The 26,493-nt window shown below is 42.4% G+C and overlaps 1 protein-coding gene and 1 long non-coding RNA gene across 2 annotated transcripts in view; both read right to left on the reverse strand.

Moving 5' to 3' along the window:
- LOC145438227 (uncharacterized) overlaps positions 1–26,493 on the reverse strand; it is a 442,041-nt gene that overhangs the window by 330,878 nt on the left and 84,670 nt on the right. The window lies entirely within an intron of this gene.
- LOC145437116 (uncharacterized) lies at positions 11,367–15,424 on the reverse strand. Its single transcript, XM_080314283.1, has 2 exons — positions 13,714–15,424; positions 11,367–11,976 (listed from the first exon to the last, which is right to left on the reverse strand). The coding sequence occupies exons 1-2, from the start codon at positions 15,168–15,170 to the stop codon at positions 11,502–11,504; spliced, it is 1,932 nt and encodes a 643-aa protein (XP_080170409.1). The 5' UTR covers positions 15,171–15,424; the 3' UTR covers positions 11,367–11,501.

Genomic DNA, 26,493 nt, shown 5'->3' on the forward strand with positions numbered 1-26,493 from the left:
ACGTGTCCATAAACTCAGTCAATCCATATAGGAGTGACCAGAATATATTCGTTAGGATAACAAAATGTCCGTATAAGGAACGGAGCAACAGAGAGATTTACTGCGTCAATGCACTAAATTCTTCCTACAGATCATGAGCGGGAAACATCCGGCCCATGACGGTGACCCGCAGAGAGATTCTATTAGGGTTGCCATATTTTTGTGAAGCAAATTCCGGACATTCTTTAGCGCCCCCTAGCGGATTTTAAAATGAGGTGTAACAAATTAGCCGTCAATATGACGTCACACTAGCGATGAATTGCCCATCGACAGTATACACCAGTGGTTTCCAAACTTTTTCGGCGGCAGGGCCAAATTTCGAATTTCAGAGTACGGCCGGGGCCGCACGAATACCAGGGAAATGAAAGGAACCCAAAATCGTCACCAAAATATGGAAATTGGCATTGTTCCGATCATTTGCTTGACGCCATTGGCCATTGTGTTGCCGCGCTCCCGTTGTTCAGAACAATCAACCGTTGCTGGCTATTTCGGAGCAGTTTTATTGCCCTGGCGAGATTTTAATTCGCATTTTTGGAAGCAGTGCGACACTTGCTTTCGATAAACACCGACATATCAAATTATTCGGACGCTTTGGTCGCGAGCTATAGGACTACCAATTATGCTGCGTATTGTCAGCTAAGCAGCACCCATCTCGGCGTAATCAATCGTGGGTCACTTGTTGCACATCTATCCGTAAATTAGTTATCAATACCCAGGGCCATAACAGCACTTCGTCAGGCCCTCCTAAAACGTTTCTCTTGCCCCCCCCCCCCCTTCATAGGGTGATAAACCGAACTTCGAGCGCTATTTATCATTTAAATCGGGTGTCTGTTTAAGACAGCTTCACCCGAGTGATCGCGCGAAGTGCGAAAAATTTATATAATTCATGATTGAATCGGTCAATATAATCGGGAATTGCATATATATTGGTATCAATTTTATCCTCTCTCTGCTCACGTAATCAGATTGACCGGTTGAGCCGAGTGAGTTGTGTTTGAAAAGGTAGGACCACTCAAAATTTTCGATAATTCAAAATAAAATAGGTCAATAAAATCGGCAATTGCATATATATTGCTATCAATTACTTGTCCTCTCTGCTCACGTAATCAGATTTACCGGCAGAGCTGATTCAGGTGTCTTGGAAACTGTATGGTCCGTAAATAATAATTAATCATATTCGAACGGGCGGACCCCCGTTGGTACGACTTCGATGTTATTTCGTGACCTCCAGTCTGCTATATCAAAAAATATAGATTCGCCCAACCGTACTAAACTAAAAGATGCACACGATTTCAAATTGGTAGTTCTTCACTGGCATATAATTCTTCCCTGCGGGATGGTAGCCTATTTGTCTCGTGAGGTTCAGATTGCCAAGACAGGAACATTCGGCGCCAGTCATTTAGGCGCCTATGGTCGTTGGCCAATTACACCCATATTTATTTTGTATATACATAACGACGTTTTCAGTCAGCATAAGGGCAGTCCTTTTCGGCCAATGTTTTCTCGCTGCCGAACGTTCTGGCACACTTCTTGGAGTCACATGTTACGTGGCCTAAATCTTTATATGTATTCGTGCGTCGTGGCGCGGTAATGGCCAACGCCGATATGGCCACTTCTATAAATCTTGCGTATTTTATCTTGGAGTACCCAATAATTAAGGTAGCCGACTTGGAAACTTGAAAATATTTTGAAAAAGTTGCATAAAATTTCATAAAATACTCTATAATTTATGCTGATTCACTAAATAATTTTGGGCCCCATTTGAGCTCGCTCCCCCCTCAATTGGCTTGGGGTGCGGCAGTTACGGTCCTTTCAATACCTATAGGTAATGCTCGGTCAACTGCAAAGTTAGGGCACATTGAATTGAAACAGCAATGACGTAATCTTAGCATTCTGTTCACGACTTTCCTGCATTCCTAATTGAAAACCCCAGACTCCAAGCCAAAAAAGAGTATTTTATAAATATAATTTTTTTCGTAAATCGATTTCTCAATATTTTTGTGGGGGCCGCAAGAAGGCTAGCTGGGGGCCGCATGCAGCCCTCAGGGCCGCACTTGGGAATCACTGGTATACACTATACAGGAATGAATTGGGCCATCTGTAATGTTAGCTCTGGTGATTGCTACTTGCTAGGGTTAGCAATAGATTCCTCCACGGGCCGGATGAAATCATCTAGCGGGCCGTGTCTGGCCTGTCAGGATTATGTTAGACAGCCCTGCTATACAGTTGGGTCGGAGCGGCTATCTGTTTATGAGTTTTAATCAGGTCCGAAACAACATTTTTTTCTCCCCCCTTCCGCCCAAAAATCATTGATCTCAGGCCCACCATAGGGTAGTCGATGTAACTTGTTGGGCACTTACTATATGCATTTCGCTGTTATATTTAATGTATGAATTCTGTCAATACTATTGATTCTTCGATATATTAGGCTATTATAAAATGCACCAGTTGGTTGCACATCCGGTGATTTCCAACCTTTTATGTTCGCGACCTCATTTCCCACTTGAAAATGTTCCGTGGCAAAGCTAAAAACTTGCTAAGCTGATTACTACAAAAATTCAGCTTGCCCAAACTTACACACGGCATAGGAAGCTGATTACGTTCAACATCATCGCGATCTCCAGATAAAGGCGGACGACCCCAAGATTTGGAGCCACTGTATGTGATTGAAGCATCCAATCGGCCTTAACCAACTCTAGGAATATACCGTTAGCTTATAATTGCGATTACAATCTGACTTATTTCAGTAAATGATGGTTATTTATATTTAATTTGATTGTATTTTTTGGCGAGGGTGGTGCCTGAAGCCCATACTAATATCCTTATACGTTGAATTATCGCGCGCGGCGCGAAGAACAATTTTGAATAGCATAAATCTGCTTGGAATAATATTATTTATGTTGATTTACGAAAAACTTTTGAGCCTGCTTCAAGCCTTCAAAATTCCGGATTTTAGGCATATTTTAGAAATTCCTCCCGGACGCAGATTTTTCAGTGAAATTCCGGACATGTCCGGGAAATTCCGGACGTATGGCAACCCTAGATTCTATACTCTTAGCGAAAAGAGTGTGCTTGGTCGGCACTGAATACATGGCTGCTTGAGGAGTCACGTCTCGTATATTAGACAGACCGTCAGTCACGTTACTACATGGTGGCAGCGTTATAAAAGCAGCTGATAGCAATTACTTAGCTACTCAGAATTATGGCTAGTGGATATACTGCCTTGCAAGGACTGCACCCGAAGCCATTATTACTGGCTGAAAACAACCCGCCTCAAGCGTGGGTTGATTGGAAGGAAGACTTTGAAACGTATCTCTGTGCTGCAGAATTATCGCAAAAGGATGACTGCATCAAGGTAGGACACATGAGTCTAATTGGTCCGGAGGGAAAGTCAATTTATAAGAATCTCACGTGGCTTCCTGCTCGACGAGAAAATGATCAAGACATTCCTGCTGAAGATAAAAATGACTACAAACTAGTCATTGACAAATTTGATGCGTGCTCTGAGCTTCGTGATGATCGCTTCAGAATGCGATGGAAGTTTTGGCTATTCTTGAAACGGGAGGAGGACGTGTCTTTTTTGCAATGGTCACTCCGTGTTCGCGAAGCTGCAGCCAAGTGCTGCTATCATCCGCAGAGGTGTCTTGAGGAAGTTATTATGGATAAACTCCTTCTGTGTTGTACGGACACCGGTAACTTGTCAGAACTCTTCGCCGAGGATCCGAAACCCTTGACACTGAGCAAAGTTGAATCGATCATCGATAAACGCGAATACGTCAAACAGGGTGTCGCGTCCTATAAATCTGCTACAATTGATGCAGTCACAAAGAAACCTCCACTAAAAACAGGATCTACTGCTCGACAGAAGGATGGAAAGGATGCTAAGACGTCGCTGATAAAATGCAAATACTGTGGTAAGAAGCACCAGTTTGGTAGATTTATCTGTCCTGCTGCCGATCACAATTGCTCGGTGTGTGAGAAAACAATACATTTGGAAACTGTCTGCCGTGCTTCTGCTCAGACAAATATACGCTCCGTGGAATCCGATACTGTTGGTGAAGACGATGTGAACGGACGCTAAAGTCCCATCGCACCAGTCTTTGTGGGATCCGTGATTGCTGCTGTAGATTTGGATAGTGCTCCCAATACCGATACAGTTAACATGGAGCCTGTAATCCCACACCAGGGGCTGACCATTAGCACGGTACAGCCAGCGGAAGATATTGGCTGGTTTGTCAAGCTCAAGGTTGCCCTTGACCTGCTTACATGGTGCGTTGATACTGGCGCACAAGTATCAGTCATGCCCTTGCACATATACAAGCGTCAATATGGATCCATCAGAACCTCCGACAAACGTTTGATGACTGCAGGGAATAAGGAGCTTTCCACCGTTGGCTATGTCGCTATGACGCTCGGGTTTGAGGATAACTCCGTTGTGGAAAAGGTCTACGTTGTCCGGGATACGCCTAAACTACTCTTGGGTATCCCAGGGGCATTCAAAATCAGACTCCTGCAAGATGTGCCGGGTACAGTTAGCATCCGTGCAATAGACTGTGCAGTAACTCCCTCGCTTCGGTCTAAGGAAGAGGTCATGAAAGCTTACCCTGAACTCTTTAAAGGAGTGGGAAAAATGAAAGGACAGTACTCTATCAAACTGAAGGCGAATGCTAAACCGTATAGCCTGAAAGTACCTCGCAGAGTTCCCATTCCTTTGCTTGGTAGTTTGACTGCTGAGCTAAATAAATTGCAATAGGCGGACATAATTGAGCCTGTCAACGAGCCAACAGACTGGTGCGCACCCATCGTTGTTGAACCAAAGAAAAACTATGAAATACGCCTGTGTGTGGATCTAACGAAACTAAATGATTCTGTTGATAGGGAACTCTACCCTATGCCAACAGTTGAGAGCACCCTGGGGAAGATTGCTGAAGGAACTGTTTACACCAAACTGGATGCAAATAGTGGATTTTATCAAATAGAACTTGAACCTGAGTGTCGTAAGTTAACTACATTCATTACCCCTGATTGGTGGTTCAGATTCAAGAGGCTTCCATACTGTATCGCCAGTGCACCCGAAGTCTACCAACGGAAAATGAATCAGGTGCTTGCTGGCATCCCCAATGTGATATGTCACATGGATGACATCATAATTGCTTGCTCACCACAGGATTACAATACCACCCTCGGACTTGTACTGGATAGACTCCGAGATGAGGGAATTACATTGAATATAGACAAATGTGTCTTTGCAGCGACTAAACCGGAATACCTTGGACATGTTGTTGGTAAGGATGGCATCGGCAAGGATACTAAAAAGGTTGAGGCGATTGCCAAGTTCTCCGCTCCCTCGGACGGGCCGGAACTGAGAAGGTTTCTTGGAATGACTAATCAACTCATGAAATTCTCGTCCAACCTGGCTGAGCTTACAGAGCCTCTGAGGGATCTACTGAAGAAAAACACTTCGTGGCTCTGGGGTGCTGAACAACAGCTGGCCTTCGACCAGATTAAGGCAGAGCTGTCCTCGGATGTGACTCTTGCTATGTATAGCCCGGATAAGGAAACTGTTATCTCTGCCGACTCCAGCAGTTATGGACTTGGAGCTGTGCTGATGCAACGCCAGGTAGACAACTCTCTACGCCCTGTCGCTTATGCTAGCAGATCGCAGACTGAGACAGAGAGACGATACGCTCAAATCGAGAAGGAGGCCCTTGCTGTTACGTGGTCTATGGAGAGATGGACGGAACTCCTGATCGGCTTGCATCAACTTCGCGTGGAGACTGATCACCAAACATTAGTTCCACTTTTGTCAACAAAGACTCTTGATGAGCTTCCGCTCAAAGTGCAACGGTCCCGAATGCGGCTAATGAAGTTCAACTTCACCATATCTCATGATCCGGGGAAACTGCTATATACTGCGGACGCATTGTCTCGCTGTCCGTTGCCAACTTTTGAGGACGTTGATGGCCTTCATAATGAGACAGAAGCCTATGTCAATGCCGTCACATCCAGCCTTCCTGCGTCTTGCAAACGGTCGGATGAAATTCGCTCAGAGCTCCAGAAAGATGACGTATTGCGCACAGTGATGCAATATGTATCCTCGGGGTGGCTGAAATGCAAAGAGACGCTGCATGGCCCACTTAGGCCATACTGGAATGATAGAGCCTGTTTATCTACTTATGTCGGACTCCAGCTTAAAGGGAATCGCTTGGTGATCCCCTGTACGCTGAGACAAGACGTTTTAAGATACCTTCATGATGCTCACCAAGGGGTGACAAAGTCCCGACTCAATGCATCATAGTCATGCTGGCGGCCCGGAATTTCTAAGGACATTGAAGAAACCGTCAGAAATTGCGAAAAGTGCACGGAGCATCAGCGAGAAAGGGTGGAACCGATGCTGTCACCATCCTTCCCAGAGAGACCCTGGTCCCGTGTTGGTGCCGACTTCTTTCAATATCAGAATTCCATGTACCTGCTAGCCGTTGACTATTACTCCAGGTACATTGAGATTTGCATTGTCTCCAAAAACAGTGAACGCAGCAGAGACGACTCTAAAATTCAAAAAGATTTTCAGTAGGCACGGCATCTGCGAGACTTTGGTCACAGATGGAGCACCTATGTTCTCTTCCCGTGACTTTGCGTCATTTTGCGAAAGCTGGAAAATTGAACATATCATGTCCTCACCTAGATATCCACATGGAACTCGGAGGCTGAGCGTGCCGTTCAGACCATCAAAAACCTTCTGCGAAAATGTGACGATGAATATCTGGCGCTACTCACATACCGCAACACGCCATTGGCAATCGGCTACTCGCCGGCAGAATTGAGCATGGGCCGCAAGCTAAGAACAAGAGTACCATGTCATCCAAACGATCTTCTGCCCAAGTCTGTCGACCGAACCGCCGTGAAGAAAGCCGGAGCAGATTACCGACGCAGAGTTACTCGTGATTACAACAAAAGACACAGAGTAGTACCTGGAGATGAGTTCAAGGTGGGAGATCGTGTCTGGATTGCGGACTGCAAATCGCAAGGTGTTGTGGAAAAACTTCACACTGACACTCAACCTAGATCCTTGGTTATCAGAACTGGACGTGGCACCTTCAGAAGAAATTGCCGAATGGTGCAAAGATACCTGATGGAGAATGCCCCGCAAGAAGGCGTCGACATTACCGCCAGTGAGGCAGCTGAATTCTTCAAATTTCCCGATCAGGGAGGAGATAGCAGTTCGAGCGCTACTAGTGTCGATCGCGATGACCATCATGAGGCGGCGATAGTCCGACGGTCGGATCGGAACAGAACCGCACCTCGCAGATACATCGAGGAGTACTGATGTAGTTATAGGAGTAGTGTGTGTAAATATGTTGTGTCTTAATTCACCTCTTGCCTGCCAATTGCTTCATACCTTCGTACTGCTAACTGCCTTAATTGTTTATTGTCTTCATTCTGTGCTTGTGTTGTATATGTTTGTGCTGCTTATAAGCTTTTGTGCTTGTCCCGAGAAGGGAGATGTAGTGGTAGCTCTATGGCGCCACTAGGGTGTGACGACATCGCAGGTACTTCGGTGCTTGGTCGTCACTGAATACATGGCTGCTTGAGGACTCACGTCTCGTATATTAGACAGACCGTCAGTCACGTTACTACAATTCTCTCCCAAAGTGCCGAAAAGGATGTTACACGAAAAGCGGACGTAACTCAGAATTATCTCGCCGTCATCAATCATCAGTAATACCTTCCTACGTTCCGACTTGCATGCACAATTTGGATTAAAATGTTGTACCCGAGTTATACCCAGAGGTGGCCAGTAACGAAGTACTTCTACTTTTTTGAAGTACTGAAGTACTTCCTCTACTTCTGGTACTTACTCGAGTAGATCTCATTTTCGCTACTTCTACTTTTACTTCTTAATATTTTGTGATCTACTTACTTACTTGTCGCTATTTTCAGTTTGTCAAGTAGAAGTAGTTCAACCTTTCAATCAGGAAGATAGCCTGAGGAATTTCGCAGCTGTTTTCACGGAGTATTAACATTTAATTTTCATAAAAGTTTAATAGAGCCCAGAATTTACGTCGCGCTTCGCGCGCAGTGGATACGGAGTGACCAGTATGATTTCACGAAAGTATCGGGGAATATAATTTAGGTGGAGGGTTGGCGTGCGTGTGGCGGCACGTCACATTGTCGCCCTTCGCCCATATGAAATAATTCATCACAGTATATATGGCTCCTCATAACGTTTGAAACTAATGTTTGGTAATGTAGCATTTTCTTGTCATATCGTAATTTAGCATGTCCATTGTCCATGGCGTGTCCTAATATGGTAGAGTGGACTATTGACTTTTTTAGTTTTAGAGCTGTTTTAGCATACCAACTTTGAAACTTTCTAGACTACAAACATGAAATACATATTCTGCTTTTAGAAGTAGTATGAATACTTCACTTTCTATTCCCAGTATCATATACTTTGAGTTATAATTAAAGTCAGTTCTTTGTCTGAATAACATACATGTTGAAGTATAAAAGCAAGTGCAGGAATGCCTTGTATTTCTGAAAAAAAAAAGCTACGCAATATGGCATTTTACGCTCCACCATATTTTTCATTAACGTTTAGTAATCACGCAAAGTGCTTACACCGTATCCTATACAGCTTCTCCGTATTGCTCTTCGACTAAACTACGGGCCTTATAATATGGGGATGGCGCCATACCATGTTATTTTCCAAAACGTGCTGTTCGATAAAGCAGAGGATTAGCATCGCATTTCCTTATCAATACTATCCTTTTCATCCCACGAGGTGGGTGAATGCTTATGGTATCGAAAATTGGATACCTGCTGCTATGCATCAGTATGAATCAAGCTCGTCACCTATCACATAGCTCAATTTGCACCTTTTTATAATCCATTCAATCAGGATCGTTTTCACAACTACTTACTTACTTGAGTACTTTTAAAGTCAGAAAATTCTACTTCTTCTTCAAGTAGTTTTAGGTTGCTCATGAAAGAAGTACTTCTACTTGTACTTGAGTAGATTTCTTCGTCGCTACTTCTACTTCTACTTGAGTAGCATTCTTGACTACTTTGACCACCTCTGGTTATACCGTGGTATAAGTCGGAGGTATATAGGTTTATATTGGTTCTGGTTTCGTGTACCATGTGTGTATGTTAACACGCGTATATCAGGGATGGGGCCCAGATAGACTGTACCCAGATAGTGAAATTCTAATCTGAAAGTATTGACAAACCTACGAAAGATGGTCAAAAAACTTTGTACTGTTCGGTTCTATATACATTTTCACCATGAACAAAACAAGGCCGCGTTCTAATAGAACTGATGTTCATGTGCAGTCGTCACTAAGGTTTTCTTCATCCGACATACAACCAGAGTTCAAAGAACTTGTTTGCAACTTTGATCGAACACAGTTGTCTGAAGTCTGATTGACTTCAAGAGCTATTAAAGTACATAAAGTTAATACATTAAATTAATACTGTTTATAGTCTCTATGCTTTAAACTTATCGTTTGCATTAAAGAGGCTACTTGGGATGATGTGGACGTGAGGTGTAGACCTCCGAAATTTAGCAATTCAAGTTCACAAACGAACCTGGTAGGTTCTGCATTGTGAACCTTTTCATATATTACAATTTTCACTTCATGATAACATCTTTGGTTGAAATCTATCGCATTTCAACTGCGGGCCACTCTATACATGGCGCTGACAGCATAAAATATCAACACTGACCGAGCATGCATCTTGACAACCTCAAAAATTTTACTTGCTTTGTTACAAAAGTCTGTTCGAAATATCCAGCTTTCCGTTTGTGATTATTTAGTGACTCTCTGTTATGAGCTTGATCCGCAATAACACAACATCAAGAGCGAAATACAGTAGGCTACATGCAGGTAGTCAACGAATGATGCTTATAACGAATCAATGAAATTGATACCGTTGTCCGATGTAAAAGATCTAGCAGGGGTACGGGTTCAATCTTGATTTAATGTTTAATGTATCCTAAAAACCAAATCCGTCCGATTGATGTGTTGGCTACTGCTGTATAACTAGTTAATGGGGTAATATCGGTAGCAAGTACAGAAACCCGTTTCAAACTCTGCTCAATATCAACGTAGCAACTCAGACTCCGAATACCTTGTCCGGTCTGGCCTAGACCGTTGAGCTTATATATTCCCTTGCAAATCCTCGTCGAAATTGTTGATAAAGCGACCGAAGATATTGATCTTATTGGATTATTATATCATTCGATTGCCCCAGTTGATTCATTTGACGACGTTTAAAACGTCAATATGTACTTCAGCATTGTGGCATTATGTGGCCCGAGTCGTCGCTAGATATCGTGTATATATTATTATAGGCCAGGGCGGGCAACTTCTCCAGTCGGCGGGCCGAATATGGGTAAATGAAGTACTTGGTGGGCCGGATTCTTGAATCGATACATTAATCGCGGATTTATCTGCCTATACAAGGAATAAATCGTATTCTATGTAGACTTCAAGTTAAGCATAGAGACCAAAACCAGTAGGCAAGGTAACGTAATGTAGGCCTACTTCAATAGCTATTGAAGTCAATGAGACATCTGTGGTAGATCAAAGCTTTTAACAATTTCTCAGAAGTCTAGCCGTATGTTGGACGCAAAACCGTTAGTAAAGACTGAACGTGAACACAAGTCTGATTGTAACGCAGCTTTGTCTTGTTAATGTTCGTGGTTGAAAATATGTGCTCGCACACGTAGGCTATGAAGACACGCGGACCACATTATATTTTATCTCGATATTGAATTCATGAAGCCGCTGTCTCAACATAATTTAAAAAGTGGCCCGCGACCCATTATGAGTTGGCGACCGCTGGTCTACACCCAATTTCCACATAATAGCGTGATCCTATTTTCAATAATAGTCATTTTTTCTGTTTGTCACATAGCGTATAGGGGAGACCGGGGGCAAATGTAACAATCGACCTCACCGCTAGTAGGATGGAGAAATCGCCTTCATATTCTGAGTGCACATGCGGTAGTTATGTCTTATAATGTACCTGAAGTTACGTTCAGCTACGACATGAAACCCCGGAATAATTTGAAAAAAAAACGAAATTTTGGACACTAAAGTAACTATTTTCTGGTCTGGAATAATTTGTTTGGAAGAACAATACATCAAGTAGTTACAACGTAATCTATGTAGCTGGGACAATGCTACCATAGTTTACCGTAATGATAGGAAAACTAGGACTTGCATCGCCGGGAAGGTACCTAACCGAGACATTAATGATGGTCGAGCGTGTCAGGAACAATTATAACACTCTGTTACTTTTGCCCCGTTACAATGCACTCGACAACACAGATATAAGCAACTGAGGTACGAAAGGAATGAACAGAGCAAAGTAAACTAATTACAGTAATCAGCACTTATACAATCACAACAATCACCACATTCACCCCCACCAAGAAAAATAGGGAGTAGCTTTTACGAGGTCCCTTGCCCGTAACGTTCGGGAGCGCGCCTTATGCGCGTGGATCGACGCAGTGGAGGTTCCTCGACATCTGCGCTGCTACTGGGCTCCACTACTTCGTCGCGACGCGGAGAAAATGTTTTACAAGTAACGCCATCTTTTTCGCTGCTGGACGAAGTGGTAAGTTCATCGGATGACGGCTCCGTTGTATCGCAGACAGAGGAAAACTCTTTTTCCTTTCTTTCAAGCGCCTCAGAAGACTTTGTAGAAACAGGGTAGGGTGCGAGATCTTTAACGGAAACCGTTGATTCTACGCCGTTTCTGTAACGTATTAAGGCGTATTTAGGGTTGGCATCCAATAGATCTACCTCATTAACGAGGGGGTCGCCTTTGTTCCGCACAAAATTTCGTAGAAGTACGGTGCCGCCATGAAGAAGCCAGTCGGGGATGGAGTCGCCCAACATGGATCTCCTTTCAAACTTGAAGAACCTGTCATGAGGAGAACAATTAGTTGCCGTGCATAACAGCGACCGGATGGAATGCAGAGCATCCGGCAAAACCGATTCCCAATGTCTCTCCGGCAATCTCTGACTTTCCAAAAGCAACTTGACGGATTTCCACAAAGTCTGATTAAGCCTCTCGCATTGCGAATTGCCTGTGGGGTGATAAGGAGTCGATTTGCTGGTGGCAATACGCTTGCGTATCAAGAAATCGGTGATTTCCTTAGATAGAAATGAGGCACCCCTGTCACTGTGTACATATTCCGGTACACCGACAAGCGAAAACAAGGATGAGAGACAATTGACAACCGTTGACGACGTCATGTCGCGACAAGGATAAGCAAATGGGAAGCGACTGTACTCGTCAATAATAACAAGTACAAACTTTCTGGGTCCATCAACGGGACCTTTGAAATCGATGCTAATACGTTCCCATGGTCGAGTAGCTTTTATCAGCTTGTTCGTTTCATTAGACATGAAGAACCGAGGTTTCAATTTAGCACATATTTGACAATTAGCGCAAGTTCTTTTAACGTCCTCCATAGAAAAAGGTAGATTCTTGGATCGGACAAAGTGACCAAGTCGTCGAATCCCAGGGTGACTCAGCGCTTCATGGATCTCTTGAAGGCTCATGTGTGGCTGGCCTGGGGACGAACAACAAACCCGAGACAGAGTATCAGGTCCGATATTCTCGGATCCAGGGCGGTGAATTATTTGATACTTTAGCGGACTTAACTCGAGTTTCCACAGAGTGAGCTTTGCATTTTTAATCTTACTCGGATGGTCTTTTCTAAATATGAAAGATAATGCCTTTTGGTCCGTTATCAATTTAAATTCATTTCGGTTCAAGAGATAATCCCATTTCCGAAGAGACTCGACAATGGCCAAAGCTTCCTTTTCTACAGCGGGGTATTTCATTTCGCATTTTGATAGCGTTCGAGACATGAACGCAACAGGCCTGCCCTTTTGGCTTAAAATTGAGGCGATCGCAACTTCGGAAGCATCGCATTCAACTTGAAACGGTTCGTCATCATAGATGCAGCTCAAACAGGCGCGAAGTAGATTCTGTTTTAACGTTTCAAACGCGTTTCTCTGTTTTTCAAGCAAGGGGGACACGACATTTTCACATAGGGGTTTCACTTTGTCGGAAAAAGACGGAATCCATTTTGAATAGTACGAAAACATGCCCAAACAGCGCTTCAGACTACGAGTATCGCTTGGAGCCGGCATTTGCGTTAAGGGTCGCAAATGATCCGGATCGGGTCGAATATCATTGTGGGATATCAGATGGCCGAGCAGTGAGAGCTTCGAAACCCCAAACGCACATTTATTTTTATTTAGAGTCAGACCTGTTGAATCAGCGGCGGACATGAACGAAGAGAGCCTCTCATTGTGCTCCTTCTGATTCCTTCCGTATATAGTTGCAATTGTGCCTTTCAAGTGGTTGTCCACTATAAATTTATCAATGAACCGCTGAAATGCAGCGACCCCATTGGTGATGCCGAAGGGTAGGCGACGAAATTGATACAGACAACCATCAGCTTCAAAAGCTGTGAAGGGTCGGTCGGCCGCAGAGAGAGACACCTGGTGATAGGCAGACTTGAGATCGATCGTGCTATAAACAACACCTTTTGCAACTTCATTGACAATGTCATCAATTTTTGGTAGCGGATAAGCATCCAAAGGGGTGTATCGATTTATCGTCCGCGAGTAATCAATCACTAACCTTTTCTTATGTCGAGGGTCCTTGGTTACCAAAACTTGAGCTCGCCAGGGAGATACCGACTTCTCTATAACGCCTTCATCCAGGAGCTTTGACACCTCGCTCCGTACAAAAGATCGATCCTCTGAGCTGTACTTTCTCGACTTCACAGCTACAGGCTTTACAGCTGGGTCGACAAACTTGAATATTTCAGGCGGATCACTCACTTTAGCGGCAGCTACTGCACAATGCTTGCGTCCTATTACGAGATCTCCCTTAGGCCCACCGAATTCAAATATAAGTCTCTTATGCTGTTTGAGGAATTCCAAACCGATAATTACGTCGGCGCACAGTTCATCAACGACGCAAAATTGAGTTGCGCCGTAATCTTCATCTTCAATACGAAGTGTCGCGTATGCGTGACCAATAACTCGAGCAGAAGATGACTTTGATGCAAGGGTAATAGTGTAATCCCGAGGAGTAAGAGCGAGATTAAGAATTTTGGCGAATGACGAGCTAATGTAGCATTCGTATGCCCCCGAATCTACAAGTACTTTGACCAATCTATCAGCAACAAAAACTTCTAACGTCGAACGCCTCAAAGAACCGGGTACACCGGCTAGCGAAGCCAAATTGAATTTGCAGACTTTGGCAAAGTGACCCCGTCGGTCACATCTCGAGCATTCGCTGTTTCGGGCTGGACAAAACTTGCGAAGCATCGTATGGAAACCGCCGCAAAATAAGCACTTCTTTTTTTCAGGAGACTTCTGTAATGCAGCCAATTCAGAGCTGCATGACAACACAGGCGATTGATCAGGCGTATGTGAAGTCTTCTGCATTTCCTGATTTCCCGGAACCATGTTAGCGGTAGGAGGCGATATTTCATAGGACGAGGAAAACGCTTGCGCCCGTTCAAGAGAGTCTGCTATCTGCATGGCTTTTTCGAGTGTTAACTCATCATGTTCGAGAAGACGCAATCTAATGCCAGAGGACCGCAAGCCAGTAATTAGGGCATCTCGCACGGCCTCCATTTTATGCACTTCTGCATTAACAGCTTCAAAATTGCAATCACGAGACAGAGCGATCAACTTTTGTGAGAAATCAGCGACGGTCTCACCAGAGTCTTGCTTAGCAGTTGCGAGTAAATGTCGAGCATATATGATGTTCTTTTTCTTCCGATATAACTTGGTTAGGTGTGCCATGGCAGATTCGAACGTGCCATGATCTTCGATCAAAGCGTACACGCTTGGCGATACATAACCAATCAAAATAGCCAACTTATCGAGAACTGCCCCGGGACGGCCACTGCTAGATTCTTGTCCAGTGTCCGTGCTGCTGGTCGATGGCAAAGAAGACTCTGCAGCCGATATGAAGCTCGACAACATTTTGTCCCAGTGGTTGAATACTTTCGAAGAGTCTTGAGAGCTCGGTAATAAATCTAGAACCGGCACGCGGATATACTTCTCTTGAGAGAAAGTCATTCCAGAGTCGATTGTGTCAATAGCAGTTAATAAAATTGTGGTGACCTTTCGAGGAAAGCGTAGGTAGACGAAGACGAAACTGCTTGACAGCTTTCTAGGTTTTTATTAACTGAAATTCAGCTACAATCAACTTCACGGAACTAGGACATGCACTCGACAACACAGATATAAGCAACTGAGGTACGAAAGGAATGAACAGAGCAAAGTAAACTAATTACAGTAATCAGCACTTATACAATCACAACAATCACCACAACAATATCTTTTCAATGCTGAATATATGTGCAGATATGTTGTTGTTACAATTTATCTACTGAAGATGAATCTTGCAACAGCCAGAATGCAATACCAGAACAGAGACTAACTTGCCATACCTATTCTAACATGATCCTCTGTCGGAACGGCCATACAGAAGTGGTGATGTGAATCATAGGGTTCGGTTATTTCCGTGAATCTACCACCCTTTCTCATGCTGATCGAACTTTTGTGTATCAACCTTCAATGGTCACTTAAGAACTTGCCCATGAATGAATCGAAATCCCCTGACTTTGAGCATGGCCCACTTACATTTTGTTATTTGGTGTAAACAATTTATTTTGATTTTGTACAGAACAGAAGAATCCCATTAGCTTTGACCACACACAGTGTTGCGTCCTCGTTTCGCTACACTATCATCGGCCGATCGAACCAATATATTTAGCCAGATCGGTTTATTCGCACCTTATGCACGCTGAACTACGACACCTTGGCAGAAGAGGCCGAATATGTACAGGGAGATGATGGAATGAATGTGTTTATTGTACACTTAGAGCTCATGCAGAAGGCACGAAGGATGATACTTTATTCAGATGCCAAAATGCCATGGGGCGTAGCCTGGAAGCGTTCAAACTTCTCGTTTTAAGTGTAATGCAATATTACTATTTGTACTCCCGATTTTGTTGTCCATTTCGTTTGTTTATAGTTATAAATAACACCGTTACAATTGCCCTGAATGGGCGTCACAATTGGCCGTGGGTACGGGGCGATTGTAACATTTGAGCGACGATTTGAGCGACCCAAAATCTCCATAATTAATTGTTGATTGAGTTCCATTTTAGTTACTATATAAACTATCGAGTTGTAGACTACTTTATATAAATCTTTGGAAATGAAATATCCACGAGATAAGAAATGTTAAGAAAATACAAAAAGTGTTACATGTCCCCGGTCTCCCCTACAGGTAATATCTCTGCAAAATACCGATTATGGTTGCACGATAATTTATATAAATTTGAACTAAAACTTGGGGGGTCCGCGAGGACAAAAAGGTTGAGAACCACTGATTTACACATTTATTTGCTAAACATGGGTGGCATTGTCTATCTCCGAATGAGAACTTGATATAGGCCTACCTAACACTAGAATTCAAATGAACAAAAAGTCGATCATGTATGTATATACCTTCTTTTCATGCTCTTCGACCTTCTTTTGATCGTGCAGGCGCCGCTCCTCGATAATTCTAACGTGATTTTCCAATTTTGCCTCTAAATCCTTAATCGTTTTGCTTTGTTCCTCGCGGATCTTTTTATCGACAGTCGCTTGTTGTTCGAGCTTCCCTATTTTTTTTTTTTTGTTTGGTCATCTCTCGACTTTGTTCACGAAACTTAGAATCATACTCACCCAGTCTTTGCATCATCTCATTCATGGTCATTATACGGCCATCATTCATTTAACTGAGCGGAGCGGTGGTGGCATCCTCTGGAAAATCTTGTTCATTTACATATTGCATCATGATTTCAATGTTAGGTACGGCGCCCTCCGTCGTATTACAAGGCTCGTAAATGATAAGACAATGTGTAATACGGATAAGATGTATAGGTTGCTACATTGACGCTTTGCACGATTAGGAAGGTAACTGAAAATATGGTAGATCATATAATTCCAAAACGTAGAGTTCCATTGATTGTGATGAAACTGTCATATGTACGACTATATGGGGTCTAAAATTTGCACATGGGCCACACGACCGATACATAAATTTTATTGTGTGTATCCACATTGGTAACTTTATAAATCTATCGCTCAAAGCATGACGAAAATTCTGTACTTGCCGCGAAAACAGACCTGAAATTCTTCGTCTCTCTCTCTCTCTCCCCTCTCTCTCTCTCTTTCTCTTATTTGAAGAATATAGAACTTCTACTTGACAAACTCTCAATAGCGAAGGGTGTGTAGGTAAGTCACTAAACTTGACGAGATAGAAGTAGAAGTAGTGATAATTTACTTGAGAAAGTACTGCAAGTAGAAGATAACTACTTGACTACTTCAAAAAGTAGAATTACTTATATACTGACCACCTCTGCTTTTTGTGTAGAAAATTGCATGATATAGAAATTGTGAATATAACTGTGAATCTCTTGGCTTTAATATCTTGCTGTGAGACTGTTCGGTATCTTGCTATATTATTGCATACTATTCGATCAATGATTTCTTGATCTAAAATCAATGGCAGCAAAATTACAACCAATTCATATGTTAAAACGTCACTTGTTTCTTCTACAAACGATTTCTTATCAATTTATTTTCGTATACCTTGCCGTCGAAATTGTTGTTGGACTGGACAACATCAAGCATTGATGGCAGCGAGAAGACACTTTGAAGTCGAGTATTCTTTTTCATCATGCTAGCATCCAACATGGTTACTTTGAGTTTAAGGTGTTAAATTTAATGACTGAGAGATGGGACAGGAAAGACGAAATTATCATGAAAATTAATTGTTAATTCAGCAAAGTACCGATACCGATAGTGGATGGGACTTGTTTACATGAAATAATGCTACTTCTAGAAAATTACGAAATCGGGAAGGAACTAGTGGGACATCAATGGAAGGGATTTGCAAGATGGTGATGTGTCATGTAAAGCAGTCAATTCTGTCAAATTGTTATTCCTACGGAATACATGAAGAGATCAGACAAAAGACAAAGTGTGCTGATGCTCTAGTTTTGATACTACAGTGATATATGCAACAAATTTATATCTGATCTTAGTATCCTTTTCGGCCTCCTGATGAATAGCTTGCACGTACCCTGCATCATACCATAAGGTTCTAGCTTACATATAATATGGCGAATGCTTGACATTGCGATCACTATAAACCTAGAAAGCGCGAAAACAAAATCCTGCTTTCAACTGACAAAGACAACAAATGCCACTGATTGCTAACTGGGACTTCCCCCAAGGAAAAGTTAGGTCACAATTCGAGGCTAAATATGTAATACAAATAGCAATAAAGTAAAAAGACATTCATGTACGATTCGTTGCTTTATCTATATATGCAAGAGAAAATAATGCCCCGTGATTGCATGGACAAAGGTATTAAATGTATCACCGAACGTTCGTGACCGGTCAATACCCAGAATGCTATCACCGAGAACGACACGATGAGCAAATCTCACAGCCCGCTATGGTTGGATTACGGGTTACGGCATTCTTTCCACCCGCAGCGCAAAATTAGTTCAAATTGGTATCAATCGAGTAACCACGGTGCTGATTAGGTGAAGATAAATTTTATTTTGCTCATCGTCCTAGAACCCCTACATTCAGCCTCGAATTTTGCATCGAAGCGGAGCTTTACATTGTGACAAACAATTTCGTCTGAAATAAAATGCCGCAGTTCAATAGGAAGTGGCTGTTCGAATACGCTTAATAAATTGCATGAAATGACCATACTTGTATGTTTTCAATTGGATTTGTATTCTTCGGCGTTGCATATAGCGCAGCGATGTGTGGCAGCTGACATATAGGTTGGGGTGGAAGGTATATCTCCTATTTAGGGTGGAGGGCGTTCCCCCATATAGGGTGGAAGGTATTTCCACCATGATGGGGTGGATTTGCATTCCACCATAAATGGTCGAACGCATGAACCACTTTTAATGGAGGAAATCTCCAGCTTTTAGATTTACAGTGTAGCGAGAGTGCGAGTGTGAATGCTTAATCATAATTTCATCAAATTTCGCGCTCGGCAAAAGCCAGTCCCGTGCCGTCAATGGCATTCCGTCAAATGGAAATAGTGTCGTAGCCCAATCGTAGATCGTGACCGAGAAAAACACGACCAAGAATGGACATTGCCAAGTAAACATTAAAGACACTCAGTCGCATCTGAGACGATGAAAACTCGACTACTCACGAAACGCGACGCACGATTAGTGCTGTCAAGTATTGTTTCCCCACGCCCGATACGCTAATATGATGGGATCACACTTCAGTTACCCAACTATTAGAACACGGCGATAAACAAGAAGATGAAAACGCCAGGCGAATTGAATCATGTCAAACCAGATCACGTCCTGGATACATCATAATACGTTTAATCGGGTTCTGGCTGGTATGACATTCAGCTAAAGGTCTCTTGCGTCGCTGTAACATGATACTCGCTTTCGGTTATTGGAGGTGCAAATCCAGGCATATTTTATTTTATTTTTTATTTATACTGCGTGTAAGTCTAGGGTAGTTTCTGACTTCGTATGCCATCGGTTTACCTTCACAGAAGAATATCAGGGGTGGTACATGGGTGGAAATATATACTCTTTTAACTAATAGTGTAACACTGTAAAGTCCCATACATCATGCTTCCGCTTTACATAGGCAGTTCAGTGAAAGGATGAACAACGTGAAAGCAAGAGGGAAAACTAGGACAACAAACGTCATCGATGCATAAATATTGTTCCAATCATGTTCATGACAATTATTTCTACATTCACAAATACATCATGACGGACTGTTTGAAAAATCTTGGTGGGCCACAGGAAAATACCTAATATAAAATGTGAGTATATCTTCAATTAATCGCGTATCTTCACAATACTACGACTTCAGCTCCCAGTAGGTATAGGGTAATATGCTGGTAATGTTTTAATAGATGAGGCAATGCGAATACATTTAAGTCTTGAGGACTTACAACAAACATAAACGAGGACTAGTGGAAAATGACTGTATTAGTATAGAATGTAAACGTGGAATGGCAGCGACCGATTTTGCAGCTTCGTTCCGCTTCGCTGAAGCTTTACTCAGACCTATTTTGCGGCAGCTACTGTAGGATTACTGGCAATCCAAAAGTCGTCTTCCAGAGCGCAGAATTTACTGAATCTGGTCTTGATCGAAAGCTACTGTCACACTGACTCTGAAAATGTAAATGAAAATATGATCAGGCCCCGTACCGCTTAGAATTCGCCCTCCAAGTCTGAAATATCGGCATTGTTCGAACAATCGAAGAGCCGCAATGCGTCATTGTTATGGTCATTGTTTTGCGGTCATCCGATTGTTCTGAACAATGCAGATTTTAGATGTTAGGGTGATTTTTCATCTAAGTACGGAGCCTGGCCATATTTTGATTGATATATTCGATGTCAGTGTGACAGTAGCTTTCGATCAAGACCAGATTCAGTAAATTCTGCGCTCTGGAAGACAACTTTTGGATTGCCAGAAATCCTACAGTAGCTGCCGTAAAATAAGTCTGAGTAAAGCTTCAGCGAAGCGTAACGAAGCTGCAAAATCGGTCGCTGCCATTCCACGTTTACATTCTATAGTATTAGTGTCCCAAAATATTAGTCACCCAAAAGTCAAATAAATCGGATCATCATATACCAAAGTTCAGCACCCGCCATAGAAAGCGTAAATATTGCCAGAAGGCTAAAGTTTATGAAAGAGACGATCATAATGCATTGCGCAAGCTTCCAAACCTGAGTCTGATGAGAACGTTCGTATGGAACTGATTTTGCTGGAGCTGCAGATAGATAGATAGATAGATAGATAGATAGTCTTTTATTCGTCACATCAATAAATAAAGAAGTATACGAAACAAATTGCGGTATAGACTGGGAGACGACGAGGGGCCGTTAGGCCTTCAGAGGCATTGTTGACCTTTCCAGAGAAACTAAATGCCAGAGAAATTTTACTATGACATCAAAGCAACTTTTGTAGGCCTAATACAAATAAGCTGGAACATTTTTATTGGTTAATCCACTTTGTCGCAACAACTTTTCCGAGGTGGCGAGATAGTATAATCCCTAGCGGTAACATCAATGGGTTGCGGGTTCGAGTCCTCCTCGTCATCTTATCCATGTAAGAGATGTCTTATAAAAGCCATTATAAGTGGGCCGTGCTACAAGTCAGCAGTTATACGGAATTAAACTGAAGAAAATTGGCTGACGAAAAATACCGTGAATGCCACAATCAACAACAACATTTCCGTTCAGTTCACATATTGGCTATAGTACCAACCACACTGCAACTAGAAATACACAAAATGCTCATAGACAGTATGAAAGTGATACTGAACCGACCTTGAAGACTGATATTACACAGACATCGCGAGAGGGTAGTTTATTCTATTGTAGTGCGAAGCCTGACACAAAAAGAATTACATTTATCAATATTTGAATAAGTTATTGTTTACTTGGTAGGGACTAGAACAGGGGTGGGTAAACTACGGCCCGCGGGCTGCATGCTGCCCGCAACACCGTTTTGTGCGGCCCGCGAGAGTCTAAAGAAACTTATTAAAAATATTGATAAAATGCGTACTAAATATCGAATTAATGCATGGACTAATTAAACTTTTTCTTAGTATATTTCACCATAATAATTCTAAGGCAGTGGTTCTCAAACTGGGGGGCGTGCCCCCCTTGAGGGCGTGAAAGCGTCTGAATGGGGGGGGGCGAAGTTGAGCTCAACTGAAAAAAATTTTCGCGCTCTGCGCGATATACACCCAGTTCCTAATTATAGCTCCGTATTTAGTCTGAATTTCATATCTAAAAATCTCTCATCCACAGTCGTAACCTTCCATGCCATCAAATTATCCGTTACGTTTTCTATAGCATCCTGGTTGCGTTTTGCGATATGACGATAAGGGGCGTGAAATCGTTCACCATCACAAGAGAGCGTGTCTTGAAAAGTTTGAGAACCACTGTTCTAAGGCATATCTTTCCTGTATTAGTTTTATGTTTAATTTCTGGCGCGACCATCTCAAGGCCCACAGAGTTTGAAAGATTTCAACTGCTAAAAATAACAGAAATCCTAAACGAGATTGACATAATTCTGATCACGAGTGTGATTTCAGAATGGCCACTCCAGTTTTGACTATTTTAGTGATGTGCTTATAGATTCGTTCCATGCGTAGACTTGGGGTACTTATATTTTATCTGCAAATAGTAGAAGCGTGTTTGAATCTAACATGGGTATGATGGCGATGCTGTCAGCATTGAGTGTCCTGGGACCGAACCAAAAGTGGAATTAGTAAATCTATGAACAGATCGCTGCGAACAGATTTAAATTTCAATCCTGTTCTAAGAATCGGGACAACCGACTTTCATCTCTATAGTTTTGACAAATTGGTCATTGAGGTCGACCAGCCTATGAAATCTCGCCGCTGTTTCTGACGCGTGTATGATATCATCAAAGCAATGTTTGGTTTGTTTTAAATAATAATATATATAATCTCCATGTCCTCACTTCAATCAAATACCAACATTGCATTTTGGTTTATAATCGCAATTTTATATAGTGCGGCCCGCGAATGGATTCAGATGTTGAATGCGGCCCGCGAGCTCAAAAGTTTGCCCACCCCTGGACTAGAATGTAGGCTAAGCAATATTTGTCAAAATTATGATATAGAGACTCCGTGATAGATAGGGTTACCATATTTTGGAATCGGGAAAGGCGGACACTTTTACCGAATCAGAAAAGTTAGTTGATCAAGACTGAAAACAGCCGATTTTGCGAATTTTGTTGGAAGATTTGTGGAGTTGACTAAAAAAGGTCATCACTAGGGAGATTTTTTTACCTAAAGAAATCATAATTTTGACCAAATTTTGACCTTATTTAAAAAATGTTTTTGACCTGAAAACTGACAAAATTTTACATGAAAAACTTTATTGTAACGAAATCTGGACCAATGAGGAATTCCAGTACCTACATCCCGCATTATGGTGAAAATAATTAAAATTTGTTGTGGTAGGCTACAACAAAGAAAGATACTTTCATACATTATCGGGTAGAAAGCGTCTGTCCTTGTTAAGTAGCTTGTCAAGAATGGAGAAACAACATTCAACAGCAGCAGTTGTTGGCTGGCAACACTGAAGTTGTGCGTACACTGCTGGTGAGTAGGGATGGTGTGAACCTCTGAAAGGTTCAGGTTCGTGTGAACGCGAACCTTTTTGAAAGGTTCTGTGTGAACGCGAACGCGAACCTCATGACGCCACGTGACGTCATATTGCTAATTCCAGCCCTATCTTTCAGCCTAAATCAATGTACACGATACCTAGCGACGACTCAGGCCACATAATGCCACAATGCTGAGGTACATATTGGCGTTTCAAACGTCACTAAATGTATGAACCGAGGCAATCAAATCATATAGTAATCCGATAAAATCAATATCTTCCGACGCTTTGCCGACAATTTCGACGGGGACTTGTCAGGGAATATAAGCATACGTCTTAAAAGTCTAGGCCAGACCGGACAATGCATTCGGCGTCTGATTATTGCTACATTGATATTGAGCAGAGTGTAAAACAGGTTTCTATACTTGCTACTGATATTCCAACAAGTTATACAGCTGTAGCCAACACCTCAATCGCTCGGATTTGGTTTTAATGATAGGCTACAGTAAACCTGCTATAATTGTTACATCAGAAAACGATATCAATCTCATTTATTGGTTGGAGAAGCATCATTCGCTGACTACATGTAGTGTATTTTGCTTGTGATGTTGCGTGGGTGCGGGTCAATATCACAGCAGAGAGTCACTAAATATTCACAACCGGAAAGCTGGATATTTCGAGCAAACTTTTGTAACAAAGCAAGAAAAAATTTTGAGATTGTCAAGGGGCATGCTCGTTTTGTGTTGATTTTTTTATGCTGCCAGCATCATGCATAGAGTGGCCCGCAGTTGAAATGCAATAAATTCGAATCAAAGATGTAATAATGAAGGGAAAATTGTAATATATGGAAAAGGTTCATAGTGCAGAACCTACCAAGGTTCTGTTGTGAACGCGAACCTCTAAATTTCCGAGGTTCACACACAGAACGCGAACGTGAACCTCGCGTTCACACCATCCCTACTGGTGAGTGCTGACACTCGGTGTTGCTTCATTCTGACAATGTTGTCTATATCGTAATTTTTCATCATGCGCTTCTTTATATAAGAACCAATGCCCAAGCAGTCTTGCATCAGTTTATGATTCACAATGAGTAGGCTATAAAGTAGGCTAAACGCTGTAAAATGTTCATCTGAAGTGCAAACATTACCGATACAAACGAAATGCAGGTGGCAAATTTTTTTTTGACTTTGTAAACAATTCTCTCAACTTCGAAGTTTCGACAAAATTTTGACTTATTTTGACATGCAAAAAAATCACCCTAGTCATCACTTTCATTCAACTTCCAATTTATCCACTTTTTACCTAAATTTGGAGGTGTTGACTAAAAAAAGATCGTCACTTTCAATCAACTCCCGGATGACCCTCTCGAACGTCCGTTTTAGGTCGTATGGTAGCCCCCGTGTTGTAGAACAATTGGATGATGTCATCATAAAGCTGTCGCGCTTTAATTTTGCAGCTAAGCAATTTTGACGTGTCACAACTATAAGCCTAGAATATATAAAATACAACTAAGATTGAAATAATGCCACAGCCTTTGAGCAATATAGGTATGCAATAGAGCAGGGGTCACCAACACGCGGCCCGCGGGCCGCATGCGGCCCGCGAGGTCATATTTTGCGGCCCGCGATTCGATTTGAAATTTCGGAAGAAAGCTAAGAAAACCATTTTGAAATCCTGAAATTGACTACAGTTTCAACACATCGTTGTTGTTGTTTCAAAATACGGCTATTCTCCGGTGCCCAACATCATTATTCGTCACTAGCTTTGGCTTTGGCGATGTCAACATCATTCCATCGAGGAAGAATAACTAACTGATACGACTGAGCTGGGCCTATTGCCTTGACGTGCAATGGCCCCGACACTGCCAAGACCGAAACGTTCGGAAAACGGCATAGGGCCGTGGTTCTCAAACTAGAGGGCGCGCGCCTCTTGTGGGTGTGTGAAAGCATCTGAAGGGAACGCGGAGCTGTGGTCAACTGAAAAAAATTTTCGCGCTTGGCGCGATTTACAGCAAATACATATTTTGTGTATAGTCCGGAATTCATATAATAGAACTCTCTCATCAATTAACAATCATAGCCTTCCATGCCATCAATCTATCCGCTGAGATTGCTGGCATTCTGGTTGCACTTTGTGATATGACGGTGAGGGGGGGGGCGAGATTTCTCAGTGTCATAAAGGGGGCGTGTTTAAAAAGTTTAAGATCCACTGGCTTAGGGCTTCCCCGCAAGTTAAAGCCTAATGAGGAGATGGTCTTTCAGATAGTAACGTAGCTCGCTAGCCCCAATATCGATTCCTTGGTGGCTGAAAAGCGTTTCCAGGTATCGTGCACAGCTCAGAGCTCAAAATAAAATGAACTTGATGATAATGATTTTTGTTGTATTTGTATTCCTTTAATAAAATATTACTTCTTTTGTGGTCACTATGCCCATTGTCTATGTTAGTTAGCACGGCGTTGGACTGACGTCGAGTCTTAAAACGTTGTTGCGTAGTTTATATCACTATTGAATACTTGCGGCCCGCGGCCTCTACGAAATTTGAAATGTGGCCTGCGACCCATTTTGCATTGGCGACCCCTGCAATAGAGCAATACAGGTTTCAGGTACTGATAGCCTATTGATCATGCCATTGCCGAGTCCAATTAAAACAAAGCTTTAATTCCTATGAAGGCGCTTTCTAACATGGGCAAAAATCCCAGCCTGTTTTGACAGCCCATTGATTCGTACCAAGCAGGAAAAACAAATCGAGATCCTTACCTCAACATTAAGTATGAGAATGAGTTATCAGCCTTCCTGGCCATCAAGTCCAGGAGCCCGAATCGCGACAGTTAACGTGATGTGATTGGTGTGTAATCTGAGTCCAGAACGTTGCATTTCGTATTCGCTGCGTAAGCTATATCATTCTTCCGACGGACCTGGGCCCTTCACGTACCATACTTAGGCGTAACACGTGACAGGCTGTCTTGTATACACCACGGCACGACGATGTTGATGTCGTTTCACGGAATCACCGTCTTTAATAACCAAACATAAATTGGAATGAATATATCAATTGTATGATTGAATCAATATAATCGATTTAGAACGAAACACGTAGATATGTCCATTTTTCATGCAGTACTAGAGTGTAGCGTTGTGGTATTCATGCTGCTCGTCGACTTCGGTGTTAATTTATACCCGACCGATATTCCT

This window comes from Botryllus schlosseri, chromosome 4 (genome assembly GCF_051294905.1).
Source record: "Botryllus schlosseri isolate E-star chromosome 4, Bs_hap1, whole genome shotgun sequence".
Taxonomy (NCBI): Eukaryota; Metazoa; Chordata; class Ascidiacea; order Stolidobranchia; family Styelidae; genus Botryllus; species Botryllus schlosseri.

Excerpts from the sequence above, each read along its gene's own strand:
- LOC145437116 (XM_080314283.1), bottom strand. The coding sequence starts at position 15,170 with ATGACTTTCTCTCAAGAGAAGTATATCCGCGTGCCGGTTCTAGATTTA. Across the intron at positions 11,977-13,713 it reads GACCCTCGACATAAGAAAAG|GTTCTTCAAGTTTGAAAGGA; the intron begins GTTAGTGATTGA and ends TCCTCATGACAG.